At 36.1% G+C, this 25,957-nt stretch overlaps 3 protein-coding genes across 5 annotated transcripts; 1 reads left to right on the top strand and 2 right to left on the bottom strand.

Annotated features, from left to right (window-relative positions):
* Nucleotides 1-4,920: 4,920 nt before the first annotated feature.
* On the bottom strand, nucleotides 4,921-6,680 carry LOC121743478 (receptor like protein 29-like). The gene has a single exon (XM_042136781.1). It carries the CDS (start codon nucleotides 6,454-6,456, stop codon nucleotides 5,086-5,088), a length of 1,371 nt encoding a protein of 456 aa, XP_041992715.1. The 5' UTR covers nucleotides 6,457-6,680; the 3' UTR covers nucleotides 4,921-5,085.
* Nucleotides 6,681-7,028: 348 nt separating this feature from the next.
* On the bottom strand, nucleotides 7,029-15,346 carry LOC121743214 (serine/threonine-protein phosphatase 5). 2 transcript variants are annotated; one of them, XM_042136447.1, is made up of 13 exons: nucleotides 15,094-15,346; nucleotides 14,777-14,946; nucleotides 14,576-14,647; nucleotides 13,444-13,594; nucleotides 12,456-12,659; nucleotides 11,103-11,211; nucleotides 10,824-10,941; nucleotides 10,147-10,294; nucleotides 9,249-9,497; nucleotides 8,500-8,625; nucleotides 8,293-8,393; nucleotides 7,607-7,681; nucleotides 7,029-7,362 (listed from the first exon to the last, which is right to left on the bottom strand). In XM_042136447.1, the coding sequence occupies exons 1-13, from the start codon at nucleotides 15,176-15,178 to the stop codon at nucleotides 7,303-7,305; spliced, it is 1,668 nt and encodes a 555-aa protein (XP_041992381.1). In that variant the 5' UTR covers nucleotides 15,179-15,346; the 3' UTR covers nucleotides 7,029-7,302. The 2 variants fall into 2 exon arrangements, with proteins under 2 accessions (XP_041992381.1, XP_041992382.1); XM_042136448.1 differs by lacking the exon at nucleotides 12,456-12,659.
* Nucleotides 15,347-18,669: 3,323 nt separating this feature from the next.
* On the top strand, nucleotides 18,670-23,374 carry LOC121742913 (integrin-linked protein kinase 1-like). Of its 2 annotated transcripts, none has more exons than XM_042136042.1 (12): nucleotides 18,670-19,018; nucleotides 19,572-19,646; nucleotides 19,763-19,858; nucleotides 20,017-20,102; nucleotides 20,221-20,341; nucleotides 20,600-20,679; nucleotides 21,119-21,181; nucleotides 21,296-21,414; nucleotides 21,686-21,771; nucleotides 22,233-22,354; nucleotides 22,610-22,721; nucleotides 22,967-23,374. In XM_042136042.1, the coding sequence occupies exons 1-12, from the start codon at nucleotides 18,707-18,709 to the stop codon at nucleotides 23,093-23,095; spliced, it is 1,401 nt and encodes a 466-aa protein (XP_041991976.1). In that variant the 5' UTR covers nucleotides 18,670-18,706; the 3' UTR covers nucleotides 23,096-23,374. The 2 variants fall into 2 exon arrangements, with proteins under 2 accessions (XP_041991976.1, XP_041991977.1); XM_042136043.1 differs by having other exon boundaries at nucleotides 18,673-19,018; nucleotides 22,991-23,374.
* The last annotated feature ends 2,583 nt before the right edge of the window (nucleotides 23,375-25,957 follow it).

The raw sequence follows: 25,957 nt of genomic DNA, 5'->3' as shown, positions 1-25,957 counted from the left end.
TTTGCGGTGCAGGTAACCCGTTAGTCCCGAAAATTACCCGATTGTTTATTTTTCTATAAACGGGAAACGGGAAGGGATCAGGTATTCATATTTTGGTTTTGCGGTGCGGGTAATCCGTTAGTCCCGAAAATTACCCGATTGTTTATTTTTATATAAGATATATTAGCATTTTATAATTTATCTTTTTTCCTCTATTAATTAAGGTTAAGTTTTTTAACTAATTTTAATTTTATTCTCTCACGTCTGTCTTGATTGTCCTTCCACCGCCACCACTCGCATCTGCCGTCGGCTACGTCTCCACCCGCCAGTCTATTTCTTTCACTGTTACTTGCTGCTCTAGACGGTGCGGGATACACCCGACACAGTGCGGGATGGGTATCAGGACTGCCATTATAGCTGAAATCGGGTGCGGGGAGACGGCTTAGGATGGCAACCGTGTGGGTCGAATGTGTTGAACGTATTAATTTTTAAAAAGAATGATAAAGAAATCCTCTATTAGGCCATCCGCAATGGGCGGACGATGGCACGCCCGATGGCGCGCATCGTCCGCGCCATTCATCGTCCGCCCCCACTGTGGGTGTGTGGCATAGGCCGCGGACGATAGTCGCGGCCTATGCTTCGGGCGCGACTTAAACCGCGGACGATGGCCATCGTCCGCGACATCGTCCGCCCCATTGTGAAGGCCGCGGACGATGGCACTCGGACGATGGCACGCGGTTTCATTTTTTTATATAAATCTCGTTTCTCATTCAGTTGTGCATACGAACATATCGACTATCTCTCAACATATTCTCTCTCAACATCCAACGAAAATGAATCCCGGGGAAGACACCAATAGTTCTAGTTCGTCTGATTTCGGTCGTTCGATTGACGAAGCATTAGATGCAGCCGTTGAAAAGGCCATGGCGGCATGCTATTCGCAAATGCAGCGCGAGAAGGCGGCGTCTGAGCAAGTCCATCGTCCTATTCGACATAGGACGTATGTCCGACGCAACCACGAGGAAGCTCACAGGCGTCTGGTTGAAGACTATTTTGCCGATCAACCACGTTGGGACCGTTAGGTTTCGATGAGGTTTTATCGTTAGAGGGTTACCGTTAGTTTTCGATGAGGTTTTATCTAGGCAGGCCTCAATGCGCAACCAACAGGAGCATGCGCAGCTCATGAGCGACATGATTGAAGAAGTGTGGGCTCGTAACCGCCGTCGCTGAGTTTGCGTTTTTTATTATTTCGCATTGTAATGTATTAATTTTTATTAAATGAATGAAGTTTTTAAAATTCGTATTTTAAATGTATTTTAGTTTTTTTTTAATTCGTATGTATTTTGTAAATATTACAAAATTGATAATGTGTCGCGCCATAGGGCGCGCCTTAGGGCGCCTCACTGCTGATGGTCTTACGTGCAAATAATGCTTTGAGAGATTAAATTATAATCTCGAACATACATTTCAATTGTTTCTCTGAAGCTATATATACCTTTGAACCGTTCAAATGTTGTGTGTATAGTAATTTCATTCAAGTTCATTTAATTTATTACCAAATTTAAAAAATATATATATATATAACAGGTAGGAAATTAAATTGTTACGAATTTCAAGAACTATACATAGAGTACATTGTCAGTGAGAATTTAATACTCAAGAGAGAAAACATTTGATTTGTCCAAAAACACAAAAAGAAGAGAAAAATATATGAAAGCATGTGTTTTTTGTTAAGTGGGGAAGTAGTACTAAAATATACACAAACTCGAGTCTGCTTCACTATCCCACGTGAGCTTCTATGACCATCTTTTGTCTTTCATGCCATATACTCCTTACCTCAATAAAAATCATATTTTGTCATTTTGATTTGTCTCACAATAAGAATTATATTTTATTTAAGTGTAAGTAGATTTCACATTCTACCGAGTTACTTCACTCACATTATATTATTAAACCACCATAAAAAAATAGACCTCATATATCATTAACTTTTTAAATTCACTATTCTTTACATTTCTTAAAACTCGTTCTCACACTAAATGTAACTCTTATTGTGTGACGGAAGGAGTACGAATCTTCTTCTTTTTTTTTTCATTGCCAATTCTTTTATTTATAGTATTGAAATTACACCCCAACTTTTAATACATACGAAACATAATTTATGGTGTACATTAGAATGGTACTAGTTGTGACATAATTTTTATAATTGGATTAGTTGTAAAAATATCATGGTCAAATTCTAGTTTATCTCATAACTCAAAAAATCTTATGATTTGAATTTGTTCGTAATTATTTTACATTGAAAAAAAAGTATTCAGTTATGTATATTATACTGTTGATGTTTAATTTTCAAATAAACAGTATCTTTTACCGATAAATATGCGACTTTGGTTAACTTATATGCGGTGATATTCACATATAGTTTTTCGACTGCCATTATAATTTTAACGAATTTATTGTCGTGGGATAATTGTAAACAAATCCAAATTTCATGGTTTTTCTTATTAAATTTCAAAGTTGCAAGACAAACTATTTGCCCTTTCTAATTTATCATTTTTTTCATAATCAAATAAATGACATACCATAATAATGGTGGTGTTTGATCTGATGGATTAGATAATATTGACTCTTATATGTTGTTCGGTGTTCGATCCGATGAATTAGATAATATTGAGTCATATGATTGTTCGATTAAATATATAGTAATATATAACGTCTGATACTTAATTCTCAGATAAAGCCTCACATATGGTTAAATTCATCTTAGTTCAATTCAATACAATTCATCTTGAATAGTAGTAATACAAAACCTCTTTCCCTCCAATTGAACATCACTTTTCATTTGCCCTCAACGGTAAGGAGTGGTTATTACTTATCTTTCTTCAGTTTCCATTGTTGTATCCAATTGCCCACAATATTTTCAGAAAGTGATATCAAAACTGGCATCTCATCAAATTGCTAAGGGCCCCAAAATCTGAGTCTCAACTATATTTGGAAAATTTTGCATGTGTTCATAAACGTTAAAAATGTGTAACTTAATTTGAAGAAATTAAAGTCTATGATATTGTAGCAACAATCATGAGATCATGTTAGGTCTACAGTTTTATTAACATCAATATCCCAATTCAATTGCAAATGGTGGTTAGTTCATCATACTCCATATTAGAAGAAATTCTATCTCTCTCTCTCTCACACACACACACACACACTTTGCATCAATGACGGATTTAAAAGTCGGAATCAATAGAAGTGAACAAACCAAAGCCTAATTGTCCCATACCCCTAAGTAAAAATAAATTGAAATGGTTTGCTAGTCGACAAAGCAAAGACATTTGGTTTAGAAGGGCCTAACTTTTTCTTACAATCAACCGAATACGTTATGACCGCCGCCACCCGATCTGCATAATTTTTTCTAGAAGAAGAGGTCATCAAACGATATAGTTTTGGGGTTTTTTTGAAACTTATTTTCTAAAAATTTTCAACTTCACCCCTTACTAAGTAAAAAACACACTTCATTTCTCCCTGGTTCATTCACTTCGATCAATTCCGGGGCCCTTACTACATGAGAACAGTATTTGAAGCGACCACCATGTGAAATAGACATCTCATCAAGCTTACTACACGAGAACAGTATTTTGTAGTAATTTAGTGTACCAAACAATCTGAGTAACACTGCTCTTACCCTTACTAGAAATATTAAAATAGGGGTCTCTACTAGCTTCTTGTTTTCTAGTTTCTGTTCTCTTTGGACCAATTGCAAAGGGAGAATATTTGTTACTCCTCTTTCTATCGGGGTGGGATCCTCTGCTGTGCATTTCAGCACAGCAGCCCCTGCTGCTCCATACAAACAATTAAAATAATATATATTTATTTATTTTATTTTATTTAATTTCTTTAATTATTTTATTTCTTTGTGTGGAGCAGCAGGGGCTACTGTGCTGAAATGCACAGCAGAGGATCCCCACCCCTTTCTATCACATATACATACAGTATTGTAATTGATACATCATTTATGTGATGTCAAATTCCCATGCTAGACTTATATTGCTAATAATTCCTAGAAAATTCAAGAATTGATATTTTAAAAAATGGTCACGAGCAAAAGAAAGCAAATAGTATGGAGTAGTATATTATCTCAATCTTTCATCATGTCTACTGTTGGGACAGTCTACAACTCTACATATGTTTTTTTACAGTTTAGACTTTAGGTATCTTTTTCTTTGGAGTGTGGATGAATAGGGTAGCTATTAAGGTTTAGGCATCTTCATTATATTTTCAGATTCTTTTCTCTCACTCCAAGATCCCTTTTCTAACACTGAAAAATGGGAAAGCAAAATTCTCTTATACTAACCTATACATTCCCTTATATTCTTAAAAGAAGGTGTTTTTAGAGATAAAAACACCATGCTTTGATGTGATGTGTCACATAATTGTTTTTAGCCTTCTTAATTATATTATATCTTCCACTGTCATCAAGAATCTTGGAGTTTATGAAAAGGGTTGGAAGTTGACAGTAATAAATTCTCAGGTACTTAAGATAATGACTGGTCACTCATTACCAAGATTGTATTTTTCATGAATTAAGAGGCAAAATAATGGGCCAATGCCACAACAGAAGACGCACCCTTTTGTACCATAAAGAAACATGGAAAAGGGGGAAAATGTTTTGAAAAGTTGGGAGTAAATTTGAATCTGTGGGATCCAGGTGGTGTCCTTGTGTTCAGTGGTCTAGTTTAATCAAACACAGCATGCCCTTCAAATTTTTACAAAAAAAAAATGATTTTTATAATATTATAGTACTCCATTGTTTATGGGATCAAGAAGTTTTTGTTTTCTGGCAGTGATATCATATCAGATAGTAATCTGAAAATTCCTAAGAGACAGTAGGTGAGGTGAATTTTTGAGACAGGAACTAACTGTTAGTGCAAAAATGGTGGATGATGATGTTGATGATGAGAAGGTTCAGACATTCTCTTGGAAAATGCTAATGACTTGCCCTACATTGTTGTCTTAGAGGCATGCACAGTCAAATGGTTGAATGGATAAGCTGCTTCAGTCCACTCTATTACAACAAACTGAATTAACTAAACATGGGGCAGAAATAGACTAGAAATAATAATTTGTGTGATGAAATGATAGAATGGTGAAGAAGGCAAAGAGCAGATTGGAACAGTGCAGCAATGCAGCTTCAGATGTCTTGACTGGTTTGCTGCTGATTCTATTGTTGTCACCACAGACGCCAACACCGACACCGACGCCATCATAGGCAGCAGAAGGGCTTAAACAAAGCCCCAGGTTGCCACTGAGGTCCAGGTTCCTCCCAAGCCTTTTTAAGAAGGTTGAGTTGAAAGGGACAACACCTTCTAGAAAGTTCCTGCTCAAGTTGAGGTGGTAGATGTGGGAGAGATTGGTGAATGCATCTGGGATTTTTCCTGATAGTTTGTTGTTTTGGAGTGACAGAGAGCTGAGGTTGAGCAGCTGGGAGTATGAAGAAGGGATGGTTCCTGAGTAGCCGGAGTTCGAGAGGCGAAGCTCCTGCAGCTTCTTCAGCTGCCCGAGTTCCTCGGGCAGGGAAACGGACATGGGATTGCTGTCCATCAAGAAATATTGCAAGCTGTGGAGGTTGATGAGGCCTTTGGGGAATGCACCATGCAGTCTGTTGTTACTGAGTGCTAGGAAAACTAGAGACTGGAGGTGATTGATGGTGTCTGGGATGGTTCCAGTGAGGAGATTCGAGCTGAGGTCGAGCTTCTGGAGGATCCGAAGCTCGCCTATGGCGGAAGGGATTGGCCCTGTGAGCTTGTTGTAGCTCAGGTCAAGGCCTACAAGGTTTCCAAGATTGCCTAGCTCCAATGGGATTGCGCCTGTGAGGGCGTTGTAGCTCAGGTCGAGGTGCACGAGGGCGCTGGAGGTGAAGATCTCGGTCGGGATTGGCCCCATTAGCCGGTTCTGGGACAATGTGAGGATTTGGAGGGACTTTAGAGTGGAGATTTGAGGTGGGATTGTGCCAATGAGTGCAGAGTTTGATCTCAGGCTGAGTTGCTGGAGAGGAGAGGCAGGGAGGAGCTTGTTCGGAGGGATGGTGATTCGTGTCGGGGCGTTGGTGAAGCATTGGAAGATGAAGATCGCGTCAAGATTCGGGAGGTGGAAGATTTCTGGTGGGAATGTGGCAGAGGCCTTACAAGATGGATTGGGAAAGGTGCCGAGGTCGAGGCGGGTGACGTGGAAGAGGTTGTCGGGGGTCGAGTGCTTGCACTCGATCCCCTGCCAGCCCGAGCCAGGCTGGCAGGGGTTGGGGTAAGCGACTCTCCAGTCCTGGTCGGCCGAGAGGCTCTCCATGATCTTGTACAAGGTTTCGAGCTCGTGACGGCTCATGCTGATGGAAGGTGTGGTGTTGTCAGCTGCCAAGGATTGTTGATTGGTGGAGAAGATGAGTAGCAGCAGAATGTGAAGAGGGAATAGGAATGGAGAGAGCATTTTTCTCTGGTTTCTTCTGTGTCTTGAGTTTGCTGCTAATAGGCTAATGGACTGAGAACTGTTTTAACATGGGAAGAAAGTTGTTTGATCACATTTGATTCAAACTTAGAGAGAGACAGAGAGAGGAGGAGGGAGTAAATGGAGTCAAGAGCCAAGATTTGATTGACAGGATAGGTGGGGTCAAGAGCTTGAGTGAGAAAATTGAAGCTAGAGGGTAGGGCCAAGTGATGTTTCTTGAGAATTATGAGTGAGAAAAAAATAGGACAAGTTACATATTATCAGAGTTGATGATGACAATTGCAAATATCACATAAAATGCATGAAAGTATTTAAAGAAGAAATAAAGCAAGTATTGAGGTGAAAGGAGCCAATAGGCTTATCATTATCTTTTTTACCATTTCTGGGGTTTTATCTCAAGATTTACTCTACTATAATAACTTTCTACCGTATGATACCAAACCTAGAAGTAGACCAAATGTCCCTAAATTTTCACCTAACACAATAATTTTCTACTGTAATTTTACTGTACTGCTTTCAACCATGAGATTAATGATGAATTTCATAATCTCAGATTCAGCAACCAAGAACAACCAACTGGTTATATTAATCATACACAAAATTAATGTAAATTAATCATGTTGTACAAGGTACAGTACACCTAGTTGCCACCTTTAGCAACTTAGCACTCAATTTAAAGCAAAACAGCAATTCCTCCAATGTACACATGTTATAGTTTGCTCGAATAGACCGAGTCTTGAGCCCTTCGTGATTCTGCACTTTTGGGAAGCAAGAAGAATGTCTTGCACTAAAAGGAAAAGTAGAAAGGTAATAAATAGGGCTCGAGGATTACGAGAACATCCGTAGGAAGTTGTTTGCGTATGCCATTGGCTTGACATCAGGGTGCGGCTGCAGATCAAAGAATACAAAGGAAAATGTCGATTAGTTTTCCAAAAACGGAAGGAAAGATTGGTGTTACCCAATACAATGAAGATGTAACAATGATGCTTGACAAAATTGAGTAGTCATTTTTTTTGCTTTGTTTGCAAATTGAAATTTGTTTCCAGATGAACCAAAAAAAAGGCAAGATTTCATGTTTTGTTTTTGTGAATGTTGCGGTTCAGAGGGCACGTGAAGGACAGAAGCTACTAACCACTGCTGAGAACGTTGCAATATTGGGTTTGAGATCTGGTGCTTCAAAACGAATAAATGCGCCTTTGTTTCCCATCTGCAGCGAGATTAAAAGAAATTCAGATGCGGGGACAGGCTTTAATTTCGTGCAAAGTAAATTCATCGCAATAAAATTTACAAGCAGACTTGAGTGTCTGAAGTGAGAGCGACATTCAGCATATCATTATTTGAATTATGAAGTGTAAAATAATGTAACAAGGAGACTAAGACTACTGCAGCCTAACATGGGACGCAAGAAAACAGAACACTTCGAAGCAAACAAACACTCCATCCATCTCATTAATGTTGAGTCGTATTCTTCTAAGCTGTCCCATAATAGCTAAGTCATTTCCCTTTTAGCAAAAAATCCAACACACTTAATCTCTTACTCTTCTCTCTCCTACTTTATTCTCTAATTACTTATCTATTATTATCTCTCTTACTTTATTCTCACTACAATTAAATCACTAATTATTTATTCCTTAATCTCTGTGCCCAAAAGAAACGCCTCAACACTTATGGGTTGGAGAGAGTATGGTGTATACGCACATGCACACCCCCTACAAAAAAACAGTACCGAAACTAACTCCAGCTCTAGTACTGTAAAGCATTCGATGAGTAGACTCAAAACAGGCTATAAGAATAAGTTGGATTGAAAAAATACATTACCTGATCACAATAATTTGGGGCAGAGAATACAGTAATGAGTTTGCCATCATGCTCAATCTCGTAACCCTCATCCTTAACTTCATGTGACCGCACTACTAAATCTGTAAAATAATATGTTGCGCAAATGAGGCTTTTGTTTTTGGAATATAGTACAAGTAGAGCTTGTAAATGAAAACGTGGTCGTTTACGTGAAAGACGGAGATTTACCTAGGTTATTGTCCTGCAAAAATCTTTTTGTTACATCTCCACCGAACGAAAGACCAACACCACGCTTGCTTGGTCCCCTGCCAAGCTGAGGCTGTGGATCACTCCACAGTAATTCACACATCAACCCTGGATAACAGTGACAGATAATGCGTCAAACTTACCTAAATCACCTGTCCTTGCTGACTGAGATAACTTATGTTGTTTTAGAGTTCAGCTAGTGATTTATCAAAGCTAACAGCATGATAAAATTTATCAAGATAGAACGATCATGAGGAAATATGCTATCAACATTAAGCTACCAGATTTAAGCACAAGATAATATAAATGAAATGTCAATCAAAAGACAATGGAATCTGGATAAAATGCATCTAATAATGATTTTATAATTAGGTGGGACAGTGGGAACGCCAAAGAAAAGATAATAAGTAGATATCAGACAGTAGTCAAGGCAGAGAATGAAGATTCAAAATCTAGAAAAGGTGTCACAGTATAGCTGAAAGCTGATACCGGAGCAGAACATTCATACAGGATCTAAACTACTTGCGGTTGCAGGAGAAGCCAAACTCTTCTTCTACCTTTAATATTTTCCACAATAAAACATGCTTTATTGACTCTTTTTGGATAATGTGAAGTGGCGGACTTATTTCAAGGCAGATAAATTCCATAGTTAATAACGAACTTTAAAAGCCAATGTGTACTGCAAACAGAACATATAAATAAGGAACTGAAATGTTGCATCTCAAGCTTACCCTCTTCAGGAGGCTCACAAAAACGGTCAATTGCATGGATGTCAGATAGCTTCACTCCATCAACACTAAAAAGACCTCCATGGACGACAAAAACTTTGTTGTTTATGACATGAGCCAAAGGTAAGCAACAGAACACTTCGGCAAATAGTTCCACAAATGTATCATTCAATTTGGATCTAACTTCACCCTCAAAACCATAAATCTTATTCATGCTCTTGCTTTCATGGTTCCCTCGGGAAAGGTATATAGCTGAAATTAGAATTAGCAAATATGTCAGAACCGATGCTACATGCTGCAATGCTGTCAGAGACAAAATATTTATGATTAAGCTGAAATAAATAATGGAAAATATATATAATTAACAAGACAAGATGTAATTCATGAACCACCACTTCAGTGAGATACTCAAAACATTAAAAAGATGATGCACAATGATAATTTGTAGATTTTGTGACTTTTTAGGCTCCTTATCATGCTGCCTTACACTTAGAAATACTCAACATTCAGTTGATCAATAGGCACGAATGTAGAATTATTGTACTCCCTACGTTTCTTAAAAATAGAAACTTTTGAAATGACACGGGTTTTAATGCAAAATTGGTGAAGAGAGAGATAGAAAGAAAAAGTGTGCTAGTTGAAAATAGGTCCCACCTCATTAGAGAGAAGAAGTTTCCTGAAATGGAAAGTTTCTATTTTTAAAAGAAACAGATCAAAAAGGAAAAAAGTTTCTATGTTTAAGAAACGGAGGGAGTAATAACTATGCATTATGCATAAAATGCAATTTATAGGAAAGGGAATCTCCTGAATTCAAACGAGCAGGATAATCTGAAAATGGCTCAGGTATGTAAGAAACTAAGAATGCAAGTAAGAAATAAAAAACAAAAGATGTGTGGATCACCTGATGGGCACATGCACTTGAAGGCAAACAGAGTCAGTATAACCTCTAAAGAAAATGAACCTCTATCTACGAAGTCTCCATTGAACAGATAGGGATTGTCTTCGGAAGGAAGTCCATTGAGCTCAAATATATTTATCAAATCATAAAACTGCAAACACAATATGAGTCATGAACATAAATTAGTTCTGGAAGGTCACACATAATGAATAGAAGTCCAACAGAAGCATCTCATGTCGTTGTTTTTTACAATAATAAGGGAAATAACATTTGTTTATCACCTCAAAACACAAACCACGGAAGAACCTAGAAAATTAGCTGTCAAAAGAACAGGAAAGAAATGCAGCCTTAAGATTTCCTTTACTGGAGTGTATGGATGCAAGATTTTCAAATGCAGCTTTGCATAAATATTCAAGCAACTCATAAATGGAAATGGTAAGCTGAAAAAATGGCTTAGCTCTCTAGTGTACGTGTAGCATATCCATCCATATTGCATTTCATAACTACATGTTTATTGAATATGACACTTGACCAGATGAAAGACTGGACAGCAAATTTGTAAGACAGAATGTGGTAGTCCGTAGTCATGAAGGCACTTAAGACAGTGTTGGCAAATTGACATACGAACCAAAGGGGTGAGGCAGCTCACTGAGTCTTATACAATAAAGGATCTGTACTACCTGACCATGTACATCACCGCATACAGTGAAATGCTTTCCATCGGGAACATGAATATCGACAAGAGATGGCAATTCTCGCAACAAATCTCTCATTTGCAGCACGATCTGGCATGCATATCTGTAACCAAAAAAATCTTATACTGAGATTCAAATAATCCACTTCAAAAAATACAAGGAATATTAATATGAAATTAGCCATAGGACTTGCTCTAGGCATACTCATCTAGAAACAAGAAATAATAAACAAAACATGTAATTTACCACACTATAACAGTATACCTTTTGTGTAGGAACTTCTGATTCTTGAAGTCCTCCAGCATTTTCTTGACAAAATCTAATGTAACAACATCCCCCTCTATTCTTGCTCCCGAATATTGTGAGTCAACCTCTGTTTGAAATAAAACACAAAACACAGTCAATTGGTTGGTTTTATTGTTCTTTAGCATGTCTAGCAAGTTATCATATCTTTAAGTGTACAAAAAAGTCAAAATGGGCTTGAAACAAGCAATTAGCAACATAAGCTGTTATTATTATTATTATTATTAATTGTTTATTACAAAAACATAGTCAATGGGGTGGTTTTTCCATTTATTACTGACTTTATGCTACCTGTCACAAAAAGATGAAAATTTATTACTGAAAATAGAACTGAAGTAAAATTGGATGAGGAATCCCACAGCAGAATCAGTCATTATAGAAGTAATATAAAAAGAAAAGAATTAGAAGCCAAGAGAATGTGACATTGTTTGGCATGCAGCAATGCGGACATGGGAGCAAGCAACAAATGCATATGCATCTTTCTAAGGATATGCAGTTTTAGCAGCTTAGCTACACCCTTCAGAGAAAAAATCATTCAGGAGATACGTGTTTAAGCTCTATTGAAGAAAAGAATTATGTGTAAATTCTTTAGGACACAGGACAGTGGTGCAATTGATCATGTCAGCCATAAGAAAGAAACACTTTTCAGTCAACAAAGGAGGTTCTATCATTCTACTTTATTTTCTGAGGATCTCAACTAATGATTTTCTATACTAGAAGGTCAGTCAAAGTAGAAGCACAAGCATAAAAAAAATGCTCCTAAATGAAGAGGTCATATGCTTCTAGAAACATATACTAGCTCAGATTGCTCAAATTACTGATAACACAACCAATCTAATAAATAAAGAAAGCTAACATCAATCAGTATATGGTACCAAGCAATGGATGAAACATATTTATCAGAGACTTGAGGTATTGTCCTTTAAGATGCTTTTACCATTAAGTGACAGTTTGAAACAGTTATGCTATAATCACACAAACTAAAATTTTGAAAAAATGAGAAAGAAATTCCCATTTGTTCCTTGAAGTCCTTCGAAAAATGAATAACCAGAGAAGAAAATACAACCACTGGAATGTAGTTTTATTAATTCATTGCTCCACAGCAGGACGAAGAAAATTTTTAAAATTACGACCAGTTCCCACTGGAGTAAATCCTAGAATCAGTGAACACCGATTGCCTTATAGAAAATATCCTTCTCCATACAGACTGATGTATGTCATGTATTGCCCCTTACTACGTAAAGACTAAAGTTTTATGACATTGTCATTTTTTAATTAATTCTTAATGCTTCATTTGATCTTAAAAGGCCTAACCTAAGTCAAGTGTTCGACCCTTGGTAAAGACACTTTCTTTGCATCGGCCTTGCCAACATGTTCCCAAGACCACCAATACAATCGCCATAGCTGTTGTTGCCACTGCTATGGATCCTTTAGTCCCAACATATACTGCCAGTAGTGCTACTGCCGCTGCTACAGCAGTAACTTTCAGGGAAACATAAGATGGGCCTGGACTAGTCCCTATCATGATAAAATAGGTAATGTACTAGTAAGTATAAGAGTAACCAATGTACATTTCTACATACTTGTTAACATGAAACGCGCAAGTTCAATGCCTTTCTCCCGGTTATTACACAAGGCTGTCTTCGACCCAATACTTCTCCACTCTGCATTACTATCTGGTTCTAACATGCCCAGCCCCCCGCCCCAATAGCATACTATAATACACATTAGTCCCTCTAATAACCTTCATGAGTTCATAACCAAAGTGTTGTAGCATATCCATGATACATGACACATGAAATGTGCAAGTATATTTTTCAGATAAAATGAACCTCGCCAAATCCTATAGCATTTATCTTTCAATAACTACCATAATCATGAAGTACGAGCATAAAAATTAGTGGACACCCTGAACGAAGCAAAGATGCTTCAGTAATCAGCATAACGGATATAAATTCCTAATATCCCTTGGTATATAACATTCATCAGGAGGATAAAACAAGAGAATCTAAAAAGAGCAAAACTCCACAGCCACAGAATAAATTGCATGTCAAAAAAAACATAACAGATTACCATAGAATCAGAGTTAGAACAGATGAGATTACTCATTTACCCCATAATGTACTTCAAAGGAAGACATAACTTTTTAGCGACATAGAACAGAGATGGCAAATATAAAATTCAATCTGTGGCAATAAACTCAGAACTGATCAAATAATTAGAGACAAGTTTGAAAATAGTTGAATTTGCATAAAGAAATGCAGAAAATTCACAATTGTCGCATAAATCAACAAGAACACACCTATTGTGTGATAGTCAATAGAGTCAGCTACTGAACGCTTTTCTGATTCAGGTACAGAAATAGCTTCTTCAAATTTTAGCTTCATGACCGCTTTCTCACACTCCTTTAATTTCTTGGCAGCATCAGGATCATTCGGGCAAAGTTTTTTGACCTAAATTAAATAAATAATCAAAAGAAGACACAAATTAAAACACAAATAAACAATCACAATTTGCCTCAAACGGCCACAACGGGGAAAATAGAGAAAACAAAGTAACAAAAATTCACGAAGCAGTAGATACTTCAAAACCTAAAGTTTCAACAGCACTTCTTATAGACTTCTTATCATACAAATTGCAAGCCTTGATCAGACTGGAAAGTAAGAAACTTCCAAACCCTTATTTGGGAATAAACAGAATATCATAACCAATATCCATCAAGAACGGTCTAGTTAGCTTAAAAGCCACATAGACACCTATTCCTGGCTACACTTACATTATGAATTTTGCTTCCATGTTGCTTCTAATTCTATTGTGATCTTTTACTTAGATTCCCTAAACATTGATGCTATCATATAAAGTATAAACACAATAATAAAATAGTCTAGCATTTCCAATTTTCAAGCAAGACAAGATGTCCTCCTTGCTTTATCTTGGATGGTATAGGTAACAACGTAGAGAGTAGAGACTATCCATCACCTTCATATATAAGACGAGTAATACAAGAAATTTATGTAAAGGCGACACAGAAAATCAGTACCACTCTCTCTTAAATGACGCATGTTTTTAACTTTTAGATGAACATGGTGTGTCCCTTTTGTTAATTCCATTAGCCCTCACATGTTTATAGATCCAAAGCAAACAGCAATTAAACTATTTCACTACAAGTATAATATAATAGTTTGGTATGTTACATATCAGCACATGCATGCACACAGTTATATGTAATTTTATAGTGACTAAACCGTTTAGCTATTTGATGATGAATGGATCACAGCTCCTCTTACTTAATTTTCTCCAATGCACTCCACAAAAACCCCAACCAAAATCACCAAGCCCAAAACTTGCACAAAAAGCCCTTGCAGATTTATTCCAAATTAACAAATATTCAGCAAACACGCGGAGTATCAAACACAGCAGTAAAGAAACCCCACTTGTTGAAAGTCCTTAAGAGCTTCCTTAAATTTCCCCATCGCCAAATAGGCCGCACCTCGCCTGTAATAACCCTGCATTGAAAAAGAAGAAAATCATTTCAAACCAGCCACATCACTGCACCCTTTCACCAATCTCAGACCTCAAAAGCCCAAAAAAACTCCATTCCCCTCTAATACAAAGCAGAACCCGGCAGTACTTGCCTTCGAATACTTCGGATCGATCTCAATAGCCGACGTAGCATCCTGGATAGCACTCCCATACTCCTCCAACTTAGTGTGCGCAAACGCCCGGTTAGCCCAGTAAACCGCATTATCATTATTCAGCTCTATCGCTTGCGTGTACAAATCAATTGCTTGAGAGTATTTATGCGCTGCAAACGCAATAAATCGATAGATTATTAAACACGCATACACATAAAAATCAGAAGTACAAATACTAGTATCGCCCATTAAACATACGCAATAGAAAAAAAAACAAATAAAAATACAAACTTTTATTACAATCGTTGGCAATATACCTTTAAATGCTTCATTTGCTTGGACTTTGAATTCTTCAGCTCGTGAAGTGTTTGTGGAATTTTCAGTCGCCATGGAAGGGGGCATAAGAAGAAGAATTAAGGAGCTGCAATGATTGGTCTTCTTTGCTGTTTGTGGAAAGTGGATTTTGTAAAACCGGAAACGTTTCAGCGCGTGTGGAGTGGTGTGTGAGAAATAGAGGATGAAGACGATGAAGGAAAGGAGGGGAAAAGAGGTCTCTGACCTAGATGATTCTCGGAGTAGTACTGTGGAGTGTGAAATTAAATTAAATTAAATTAAATTAAATTAAATTAAATTAAATTAAATTAAATTAAATTAAATTAAATTAAATTAAACAGTAAAAAATTAGAGTTTATAAATCAAAGATGGGTAGTGAGATCTCGTAGATTTTTTGGTGTGTTCGTAAAAATATTTGTAGTAAAATTTTGGTTAAATTCATGTTAGTCTATTCTAAAAGGTTTGAAACGTATTCACTCTTTCCTTTTTAGTCCGTTCTATAAGAATATGTACTTTTTTTTAATTTTAAAGAGTCTTTTATCTCGAATAAGCTCCACTAACAATATTTTAATTACTTTTTCTCTCTATCTCTCTCTTATTTTACTAATTTTACATTAAAACTCGTGTCGTCCCCAAAGTCTATTTTCTTTGGGGACGGAGGGAGTACATGGATATTAAAATTTGTAACAATAACCACAGAAAAAAATATAACAATGGAAAGTTAATTTATTTTTTATTATAACAGAAATAGACTTTATAGTCACATTTAATGTTCAACAAAACTATCCTTGTTTGTTAGATAGACATTTGCATATAATTGGAGTTCAAAGAAAATATATAAATGTAAATAGTATTCATTTAAACTAGAGGCAAGGACCTAAGTTTAATGGAGTATCAACTAAGCTCAACAACTTTGTAAAATGTATGGAAAATCGTAATGATTAGATTCGAATTGTAGGAGTTATGAAAAATCGAGTTATAGTTATATTGGTCGTTTATTTAGCACCAGACTTTCAAATTTTCTTTTATGATCTAGTACCTTTCAATAACTTGATGCAAAACTATATGTATATGTATTAATCAAATCGGCTTAAAAAAATACTCACTTCAATTTACTACAATACAATTTACCATTAACATGTATGGAAGCATGATTAAATCCAAACATAATGAATCGAATCGACGATTTCAGTTTTCACATGGTAACCACTCTCACAAGTTAAATCAGAACCAATGTACTCCCTCCGAACAACTTTAACTATTTATTATCATCTTCGCAAACACAACGGTAAAAAAACGTCTCACTTGTAGTGGGACAGAGGGAGTACATGCCAATTTAGTTCTAAACATTTAGGAACTGTCACTGGTGGTAATCGTCATTTGATCAAAAATCAGGGAAATAATCGTAAAAAATATGAGGAAAAACGAAAAACTTGCAAAGATAAAAACGACAAGTAGCAATTTTGAACTGAAACCTCATTTTTTTGTTTATCGGGCTAGTTTAAGTTCCGTCTTTTTCGGAACGGAAACAGCAGGTTCCAAAACGTGAATGCTTTACTTTTTATTGCATAAATAAATTTGTCCATCAAATTGCATTAGATACAAATTAAACAAAAAAATATCTACTATAAAATATTCATACTCAAGTATGACCTCTACTATAAAAAATACATACTCCTACAAATTATTTAAAAAAAGTATTATCTCGATACAGCATTACATTTGGGCATATTTGAAATTATGAACGTTTCATTGACTAAAAAGGGAAAATGATTTTCATAATTATTATAGTAATACTTTCTATCATTGTCTCCAACTCAGATATAGCTGCTGTTTCAATCTCATGGGTCTCTCTCTCGCTTCCTTTCTCCTTACGTGCACTTGATAGCCCATGGAGGATAAAAGGGGCCCAGTTAGTAATCAAGGAATGGAGGGCCAGTAGGCCAATATTTGTTATCACTAACAGCCGTTTGATAGGCAAGATATATTGCCTACTTATTCTTTTGTCATTGTTTGATACATATTATCGAAAAATCATGATATGCTACAACAATATACTACAAACCAATAAATTAGAAAATGTTATCTATAAAAAAAACGAAAAATGTAACCATATAATTTTTCCCATCATAAAATAATGAAAACAGTCTAAACTTTACGATTTTTCAGACATATTTTTAAAATTATGAATCTCATACCTTTTTTTTTACTATTTGCCATAAACTTAAAAAATAAAGATTTTGACCAAACTAATAAAATAAATAAAAAGAAAAAAACCTTCATTAATAATCTTATTACTTGGGTTGGATTGCTGGATTTCACCCTCTAGCGATTATAAACATTTTCAAATACTAGTATTTTATTTAAATTTTATATTTAATCAGAAACAAAGAATTATAGTCCGACATCTTCCAATCCAAATCCCAATTTGAAAGGAGCCATAACCCTCGGATGAATTGCAAATCAGAATTCAATATTTATCGAATTCCGATCATTCGATTCCCGATTCAGAGGCACTGAATCTCCGCTTCTCGCCATGAACCCCACGCTGTCGCCGCCGTTCATGGCGGACGCCGCCTTCTCGCCCTCCGGCGACGGAGACGGGAGCATCGAGGACGCGTGGCACGGCAACATCCAATACCTCATCAACATCTCTGCCATCGGAGCCCTCACCTGCTCCTCATCTTCATCTTCGTCAAGCTGCGGAGCGACCACCGCCGCGTTCCCGGCCCCACCGCCATCGCCTCCAACCTGAGATGCAACTGAGATGCACAATTGAATTTGCAGCTAGGGTTTGAGAGCAAATGAACTAAAAAATGGCGTATGTGGGAAGATTTGAGAAACCACCCAAGTGGAAGAATGAAATTTGCGTGCCTCTTGTGGGTCCAATAATTGATGCAGCTTATTTATCCAAAAAAAACAGCCCAAGATAATAATCTGTGCATTTGTTGCTCAATCTGCGGGCCTATGCGGGCCAGAGTACAAAAACGGGCTGAGATGGTGGCCCAACAAGGGTATCAAATGAACGAAAATAACTAGATATTAATCTATTTCTTGACTCTGCACGCTATCAAACGACCCCCTAGAGTAAACGAGCAATCACGTCTTTTGCATTTCCAACTCTCTGGTTATTTTATGAATATAATAATAAATAGTTAAAATGAAAAGAAAAGAAAAGAAAATAAAGTAAAAGAGGATAATAATATAAAAGACGGTCATATCTATATTATTCTTTTTACTTACTTTAATTTCTTTTGATTTTAACTATTTATTATTATTTTCCCTTAAAAAGCAGTCAATCACTTGATAAGGGAGGGACTACTAATTTTTTTAAAGCATTTTTAGAGTTGTTTTGACTTTTGAGTGTGTCAATTCTATAGTAGTACTACAATTTTTTAAATAAATTGAAATCATATTAAATCAAAAAGTTACACCACAAAGTATATATAAAAATGTAAAAACACAAATTTCGATATTTGCGCATTTAATATAATGGAATATATATTCGATATCGGGCGAGGGCCCCACAGGGACTCGGTCTATATATACATATACGTACAAATATAGTTACTGCTTTTTCCAAAATCGGTGCTTTCAATGGACTCAAAGCTTCAGCGGCGTTTCACGACGGGGAGGCCGTCTTCCGGCGCCCCCGAGAACGACGCCGTTCTCGCCTCCGGAAGCATAGAGGACGCCATGGACTCCGGCGTCAGGCTAATGTACTTGGCCAACGAGGGCGATTTGGAGGGGATTCAGGAGCTGCTCGACTCCGGCACCGCCGTCAATTTCAGAGACATTGACAACCGCAGCGCCCTACACGTCGCCGCCTGCCAGGGGCGGACGAACGTCGTGGACTTGCTCCTCCGCCGCGGCGCCGAAGTCGACGTCGAGGATCGCTGGGGCAGCACGGTATGTGTCAATTCTCTGCAAATTGGTGAATATCTTACTGTCATTGTAGTTTATTAATCGCTAGTTTTCACTTCCAATTTGTAGTTGTAGGGTTTCGCATCTCAGAGAGGAGATCTATTGAGTAGTGGTGATATACAGATATAGCTGTTGCAGTTAGTTATAACACAATTATTGGTGGATTTGAAAACCTCCATTAAAATGAAACAGTATTTGATATCATATCGAACTTGCATTGGTTTCTCTCCTGTCATTCCATTAAAAGAAGTTGTCTTTTGCTAGTGGACCATTTACTTCTTAAGGAATATTTTATTGTACAGAATAAGACATCGTCAGCTTTGTTGTTCACCTGATTTTTTTAACTATTTAAAACAAATTACAGCTGGAGATGGAGATGCTGTTTAGGCTAGTAGTGAAAATGTATAACTATTACTACTACTATTTTGTGAAACTTGATGCTACCTATAGTCATTCTTTTTATGTGTCGAATATATTAGTTATGGATTGTCGAATGAACGGTTGATAGGTATGGTAATGACAAGGTATAATTGAATAGCCCCTTGCAGATGCAATTTACTACAAAAACAATGACATTATAAAACTTTTGGAGGCAAACGGAGCAAAACCTCCTGTAAGTTTCACATGCCTGTTCGGTGTGGAGATCTTCTTCGTGATCCTCCTTCAGCTTTTGTTTTATCTGTGCTGTTGCATCTTATGATCATAAATCTTTTTGAATAATTTTGTTAGATGGCTCCCATGCATGTTGAAAATGATCGTGAGGTTCCTGAATATGAAATAGATCCAAATGAGCTAGACTTCACCAACAGCGTGGAAATAACTAAGGTAAGATCTTCTTGTGTTATTTTACGTCTAGTATCATCTCTTCGTTGTAAAACAAGCTTGGATATAGCATAAGCTCTTCCCAGTGTCTTCAGATTTGTAGTCAAATAATGGTCTTAACTGTAACTTCTCACTTGTTTTGTTGACCAAAATTGCTGCAGGGAACATTTTGCATTGCCTCATGGCGTGGGATTCAGGTTGCTGTTAAGAAATTTGCTGAGGAATTTTTCATTGATGAAGAGAAAGTGTGGGTTGGTTTTACCTTTCACATGAAAGATAATTTTTGCTTCCATTAATGAAAGTCTTCTTTCTTTTTAATAGGGAATATTGATCTGTATTTTACAAGGTGAGTTGTTGTTTTGCAGAAATGCATTCAGGGATGAGCTTGCTCTACTTCAAAAGATACGCCACCCGAATGTCGTCCAGTTTCTTGGTGCTGTGACTCAATGTACTCCAATGATGATTGTTACTGAATATCTCCCGAAGGTATCTCTTAAGTTAAACTATTAAACTTTGAACTTTATCTGTCTGCTGTAGGCTTTCTATTATGACGTTTCTTTTTCTGGAAGAAAATAATAAAATTGACAGAGTATTGGGCTTTCTTATCAAAAGAAAATTCTTAATTCTCTGACTTGTTGGTTACACCATTTTTAGCAGATTGAATCATGCTTTAGGATCTTACTAATTTTCTTCTGGAATAATTTATTTTTACAACAATCACAATTGAGTAAAGCCTTTTTGCAGGGGGATTTGTGTGCATACCTGAAAAGAAGACATGCTTTAAAGTTGAAAACCACTATCAAGTTTGCCCTGGATATTGCAAGGTTAGTTTTTAGGTTGCAGTATGCTTGGTTGCTAAGTTCACATCATGATCTCCACCTAGCAGATGATGGCTCACCACTAATTAGAAGCACATTGCATGTAGATTTTTAGTATATGTAGTTGTTCATGGTGATAAATTCCAAGTTTCTTCTTTATCCAAAAAAAATAAAAAAGATTTGCTTAGTTTTTGATGTCAAATCATTTCCCTATGCTTCTTGTGTTAGATGTGAAGGACTATTTCATTCATACCTGATATTGTTCATCAATTTCAGAATCGCATTAATTACTCCTGAAAAAGGAGTAAAAGGCTACATGCTATTGGCGACGAGTAACTTTATCACATTAATTACGTCTGAAAAAGATCAGCTTATTTTTTTGGAATGGTGGTATTTTTGTTGCCTTGATGCATATGAGGGTTTGTTTCATGATTTTTTTCTGCAGAGGAATGAACTACTTGCATGAGAATAAGCCTGAAGCCATAATACATCGAGATCTTGAACCGTCGTATGTATTCCCTTCTTCCCTTTTTTTATTTAAATAACTTTATCTCTGGCTCTAAAGATTGATAAGATCATATACTAAAACTTTTGATTAATTGAAAATTATCAAATATGACAGGAACATATTGCGGGATGATTCTGGTCATCTCAAAGTTGCTGACTTTGGGCTAAGCAAGCTGATGAAAGTTGCCAAAACAGTCAAAGAAGACAAACCTGTCACTTGGCAACTGACGTCTTGTAAGTATCCAGTTGATTGGCATACATTTTTTTGTCTGAATTTAAAATACTGATCATTCAGAAAAGCATTGCGAATACTCTTTATTTAGAATATTATTGTTGAAGCCTGCATCACATGTTGCTTCACCCGGATATCATTGTTTGATCGATATGACTCTTAGAATCTTAGATACCTGCAATGTAGAAGATGCATCAGTGATTACTATCTTAGAAATGATCATGTGCTGAACATTGGCTAATTGATGATTGATCAACTCTTTTCCAAACTCAGGGCGATACGCGGCTCCTGAAGTTTTCAGAAATGAGGAATATGATACTAAGGTGGATGTGTTTTCATTTGCATTGATATTACAAGAGGTAATACTTCTCAATGGCCTCCTTTCACTTTCACTTTCTGTACATATATGTCAGATGGTTCAGTTATTGCTGCTATTTAGCACACAATGGGACTGAATTGTATGAGCAACATATTGGTTTTACTAACCTTGACATGCATGAGCGGATATAGATATCAAGTCGTATGTTTTATAACAAGGAATTGTGAAGGGATTCAAGAATGGTGAAATCCTGTTTTTGGTTGGTTGTTAAGGAAGTCACTTACCGCCCTGGTCACGTTTGGTTTGTCAGCTAGGTTAGAAAATCATGGGAAGCTAGAAATTAGATTTAAAAAAAACACATACGTTATTAGTTATACTAGCAAATACATACTCAAATATAGAACTAAAACATCTTCCACATATTTGGTGTTTATGTTCATGAAAAATAAAAATATTTATTTCGGTTTGATTCCTGTTTGAACCTGTATATTTTGCCCCCAGATGGTTGAGGGTCATCCACCATTTACCAAAAGGAATGACATTGAAGTTGCTAAAGCGTACGCTGCCAACGAGCGCCCACCTTTTGAAGCTCCAGTTAAACATTATGCTTATGGACTGCGACGGTAAGCCTTGCAGTTTCCTATAGTTTTGATTTTCCGTTCAAAGGGTGACACCTTTTCCCAATCTGTTTTCTTTTGTTAGTAATAGTTGAAAACAGTAGCATTTTAAGAGTTTAGATCTTGGAGAACGAGAGATCTCAAGTCTTGGTTCCTACATTCACTTCGCCTCCTGTGTCTTGTCAACATTATTTCAGGACATCCCTCAATGGATCATTCCCGTTTTCTTCCCTTAACCTCTAAATCTGTTCCTCCAAACAGGTTAATAGAAGATTGTTGGCACAATCAGCCATCAAAAAGACCAACTTTCGGGGAAATAATTGTGAAGCTGGACGCAACAAACAAAACACTTGTAAAGAAGAGACGGTGGAAGGTAAGAGCCTGTCTCTATAGCTATGTGTCTCATCAAACAACTCTTATATGCATCAAACAACACTATGCAATTAATAATTCTATGCATCAAACAAATTTGTTTTGCGTAGTCCCCCTTCTGTTAGTCAGATAATAAGTAGGTGATGTCGAAGCTGGACAGTGTATCGTTGGCACATAAAGATCTTCATCTAAATTCATGCTTACTTAGATATCTTTTTCTCAGTTCGACTGAATAGTGGATACTAGCTTTGTTTGTGGTATCTTCTGCAGAGAAAAGCGCTGAATATTCTCCGTAAATTTGAGTCAGTCTTGAAGTTCAACCATTCTTCTGCTTCGTCTTCCAGGAGTGCTCCTTCCGTCTCAACAGTTAGATGAGTGATTGATTTCTTCGACGATAACGACCAAGAAAATGGGGAAAAAGAACAATAAAATGCTAAAAGCTGATCATTTCTGTGGTTTGCAAATTTGCCTCCTATTTTTTGTTGCTTCCTTAAGTACTACTCCTTGCTAGCAAAAGTTTCTGTATATGCAGAATTTTTTCCTTTCCTTTTTTGTAGAGCTGTTTCTTTGTGTTCTTCTCATTCCTTTATTTTTGGAGAGGATATTGCTTTTATCATGCATAAAAATATTACTCAAATCTTTTTCTTGCACAAATCTACTCTCACTTCTCTGAATATATGTACCCCTATAATTCTATGCATCCCTCTGTGTCGAATATTGCATTTCGAGACAATGTGACCATATTAGATCAAAATACTAGTAAATGAGAAACAAAACTGGGGTAAAATATCATTAAATTTAAACTACAATATTGAAGTACTGTATATATAAGTGAGACTTATATTCAATTAACTTATTCAATCTAATTTTCTCTATATTTCTTAAAATCCGTGGTATAACTAAATAGGAATTCTATTGCAGAACGAAGGGAGTATATGATAAATTAAATTAAATTTATTATATATAATTTTCAGAACGGAAGCTCCTTCAAAAATCTGTTACTGTCACTCGCGCTATATATATAGTATATTATATATTCCTATTTTGCAGTTACGGTCAGCTTCATGTATTTCTGAGAGTGACGAATGTCCCTATCCAACTAAGATCGCAACACAACAACCAATTGACCAATAACAACTCACACAATCAACACCACAAACAATTGCACGTTGCAATGGAACTAGATAATTACCAAACGAAATCAGAGAAATAATGCGCTAAGTAAATGATAACGAAAGCAACACGATAGAGAGAACTGATAAAATGCTTCGGATCCTGGACCCTTAGCCCAAGGTGCTCACGCACACGTACACAATTTTCATGAATGACAATCTAGCTGCAGAGAGGCCTCTTATTATGGGATCGGATCCTCTGCAATGGTGAGGAATCACAGCACCATGCTGGGCAAGGAAACGACGTCGGTTTACTCTTTCTTAATGCTTTTTTTCCTTCCTTTTTTACATTTAGGTTCTAGTATAGTTAGTAGTACACTACTGTAATAAAAGACGCAACATTCTTTTTTTTATGTGTCTCTTTTCTGCCATTTCTATATTTCTATTTCTTTGATAATAAAATTTTTAATTAGTTTTTTTATTATATCTGTGGAACAAAGAAGCAAAATTTAGTGTAATAATATCCGCGTAATACTGTACTACAGTAGTATTTTTTTTAATACACGAAAAAACTAAACGTAACTGAATTTGAAATTAAAAGGGAATTATCAATTATGTAATTAGGACTAAATTATACTCCCTTCGTCCCAAGGTAGTTAGGGTTTTTTTTGCACGAGATTTAAAAATTGATGTGTTAAATATTAAAATGAAGAGAGTAAAGTAAGAGAGAGAATAAAGTAAAAGAGATAAAGAAAGAGTAAAGTAAGAGAGCAAATAAAGATTTTATAAAAAAAAATGACTCAACTACTTTGAGACAACCTAACAAAGAATACAACTCGACTACCCTGAGACGGATGGCTATAATAGAATTAGGGGATCCAATCTTCATTTTTTAAATATATATATTCCAAATTGTAATTGTTCAGCTAATTAATTAATTGCTCAAAGAAACGATTATATTTTTTACTAAATACTTTATTTAATTTTGTTATAGCACTTTGGAGGATAAATAAATTTGTTAAACCAATCGAAGTATTAGTGCATAAGTTAGAACAGTGAATTTTTAAAATTATTTTTCTATGATTTTTATTAAATTTAAATTTTAGATTAGTATTTTGGTATATTAAAAAATTTATTTTGCAAACTTGCATTTCTCTATTATACTTCCTCCGTCCATGATTATAAGTGCATGTATTTGACATGGCATTGGTTTTAAGAAATGTGGAAGGGAAAAGATTAGCGAAAGGCAATAAGACTCTTATTGTGAGACAAAAAAAAAAAAAAAAAAAAAAGATTAGCGAAAGGCGAATCCCTACTTAGTTTCATAATCAAATATGAGTGGAATAAAGTTAGTGGAATATAAAGTCACTACAAAAAATAATAAAAAGTAAATGAGACTTTTAATTGTGGGCGGACGAAAGTAGTACAAATGAGATATTTATTGGTAGACGGAAGAATAAAGAAATGCTAGAGTACTATAATATTGTTGATTAAAATTAAATATTTTAGACATGTATAATCCTGACAAAATACTACTATTATGCAGATATTATTAAACCAACGTTTGCTTCAATGCTACAAAAATACAATAAAAAACTATTTAAAATTTTAATTGTCAAAGAAATAGAAATATAAAAAGGGAAGAAAAGAAACAATAAAAAAAGAATGCGGCGTACATACTAACATTAGAAACTAAATGTAAAAGGGAAAAAAAAGCAACAAAAAAGAGTAACCCGACGTCGTTTCTTCGCACAACATCCCTTAACCGTATTCTCTCTCCTGTCCACCGTTGGATCTTTCTTGCTGAGTTGTCACAATCTCCTCTCATTTGATGTATTCCATCCAACGCTTTCATAAGTAAACCACGCTTTCCTTTGCCTTGTTTCTTCTTCCTCTTGTTTAATTTTTCATGCATCAACAAAACTGAGAGTGACAAAATTTCTCAGAGTAATCGACGATGAGTAAAGATGAGGGCGAGACGCCGTTCGACTCTCAAGGTAAACCCTTTATCGACTTCAATTTAAGTTATTACAATCGAAGTTTTGTATAGTTCTACTCCCCTCTCAATTTCTTGAAAACATTTGTTGAGAGATAAACGCTTTAGAATTTTAGCGTTTGAAAACCC

Source organism: Salvia splendens, chromosome 8 (assembly GCF_004379255.2).
Source record: "Salvia splendens isolate huo1 chromosome 8, SspV2, whole genome shotgun sequence".
NCBI lineage: Eukaryota > Viridiplantae > Streptophyta > Magnoliopsida > Lamiales > Lamiaceae > Salvia > Salvia splendens.
Note: the sequence above shows the minus strand (reverse complement) of the source record. Positions and strands in the feature narration are given on the sequence as shown.

What these genes read in the sequence shown, in the direction of transcription:
- LOC121742913 (XM_042136042.1), top strand. Translation starts at nt 18,707, where the DNA reads ATGGACTCAAAGCTTCAGCGGCGTTTCACGACGGGGAGGCCGTCTTCC. An exon ending in ACAGCGTGGAAATAACTAAG is followed by an intron (nt 19,859 to 20,016) that starts GTAAGATCTTCT and finishes AAATTGCTGCAG; the next exon opens with GGAACATTTTGCATTGCCTC. An exon ending in TATGCTTATGGACTGCGACG is followed by an intron (nt 22,355 to 22,609) that starts GTAAGCCTTGCA and finishes TCCTCCAAACAG; the next exon opens with GTTAATAGAAGATTGTTGGC.
- LOC121743478 (XM_042136781.1), bottom strand. Translation starts at nt 6,456, where the DNA reads ATGCTCTCTCCATTCCTATTCCCTCTTCACATTCTGCTGCTACTCATC.
- LOC121743214 (XM_042136447.1), bottom strand. Translation starts at nt 15,178, where the DNA reads ATGCCCCCTTCCATGGCGACTGAAAATTCCACAAACACTTCACGAGCT. An exon ending in GCGGTGATGTACATGGTCAG is followed by an intron (nt 10,295 to 10,823) that starts GTAGTACAGATC and finishes TTGTGTTTGCAG; the next exon opens with TTTTATGATTTGATAAATAT. An exon ending in CAAGTGCATGTGCCCATCAG is followed by an intron (nt 9,498 to 10,146) that starts GTGATCCACACA and finishes TTCTAATTTCAG; the next exon opens with CTATATACCTTTCCCGAGGG.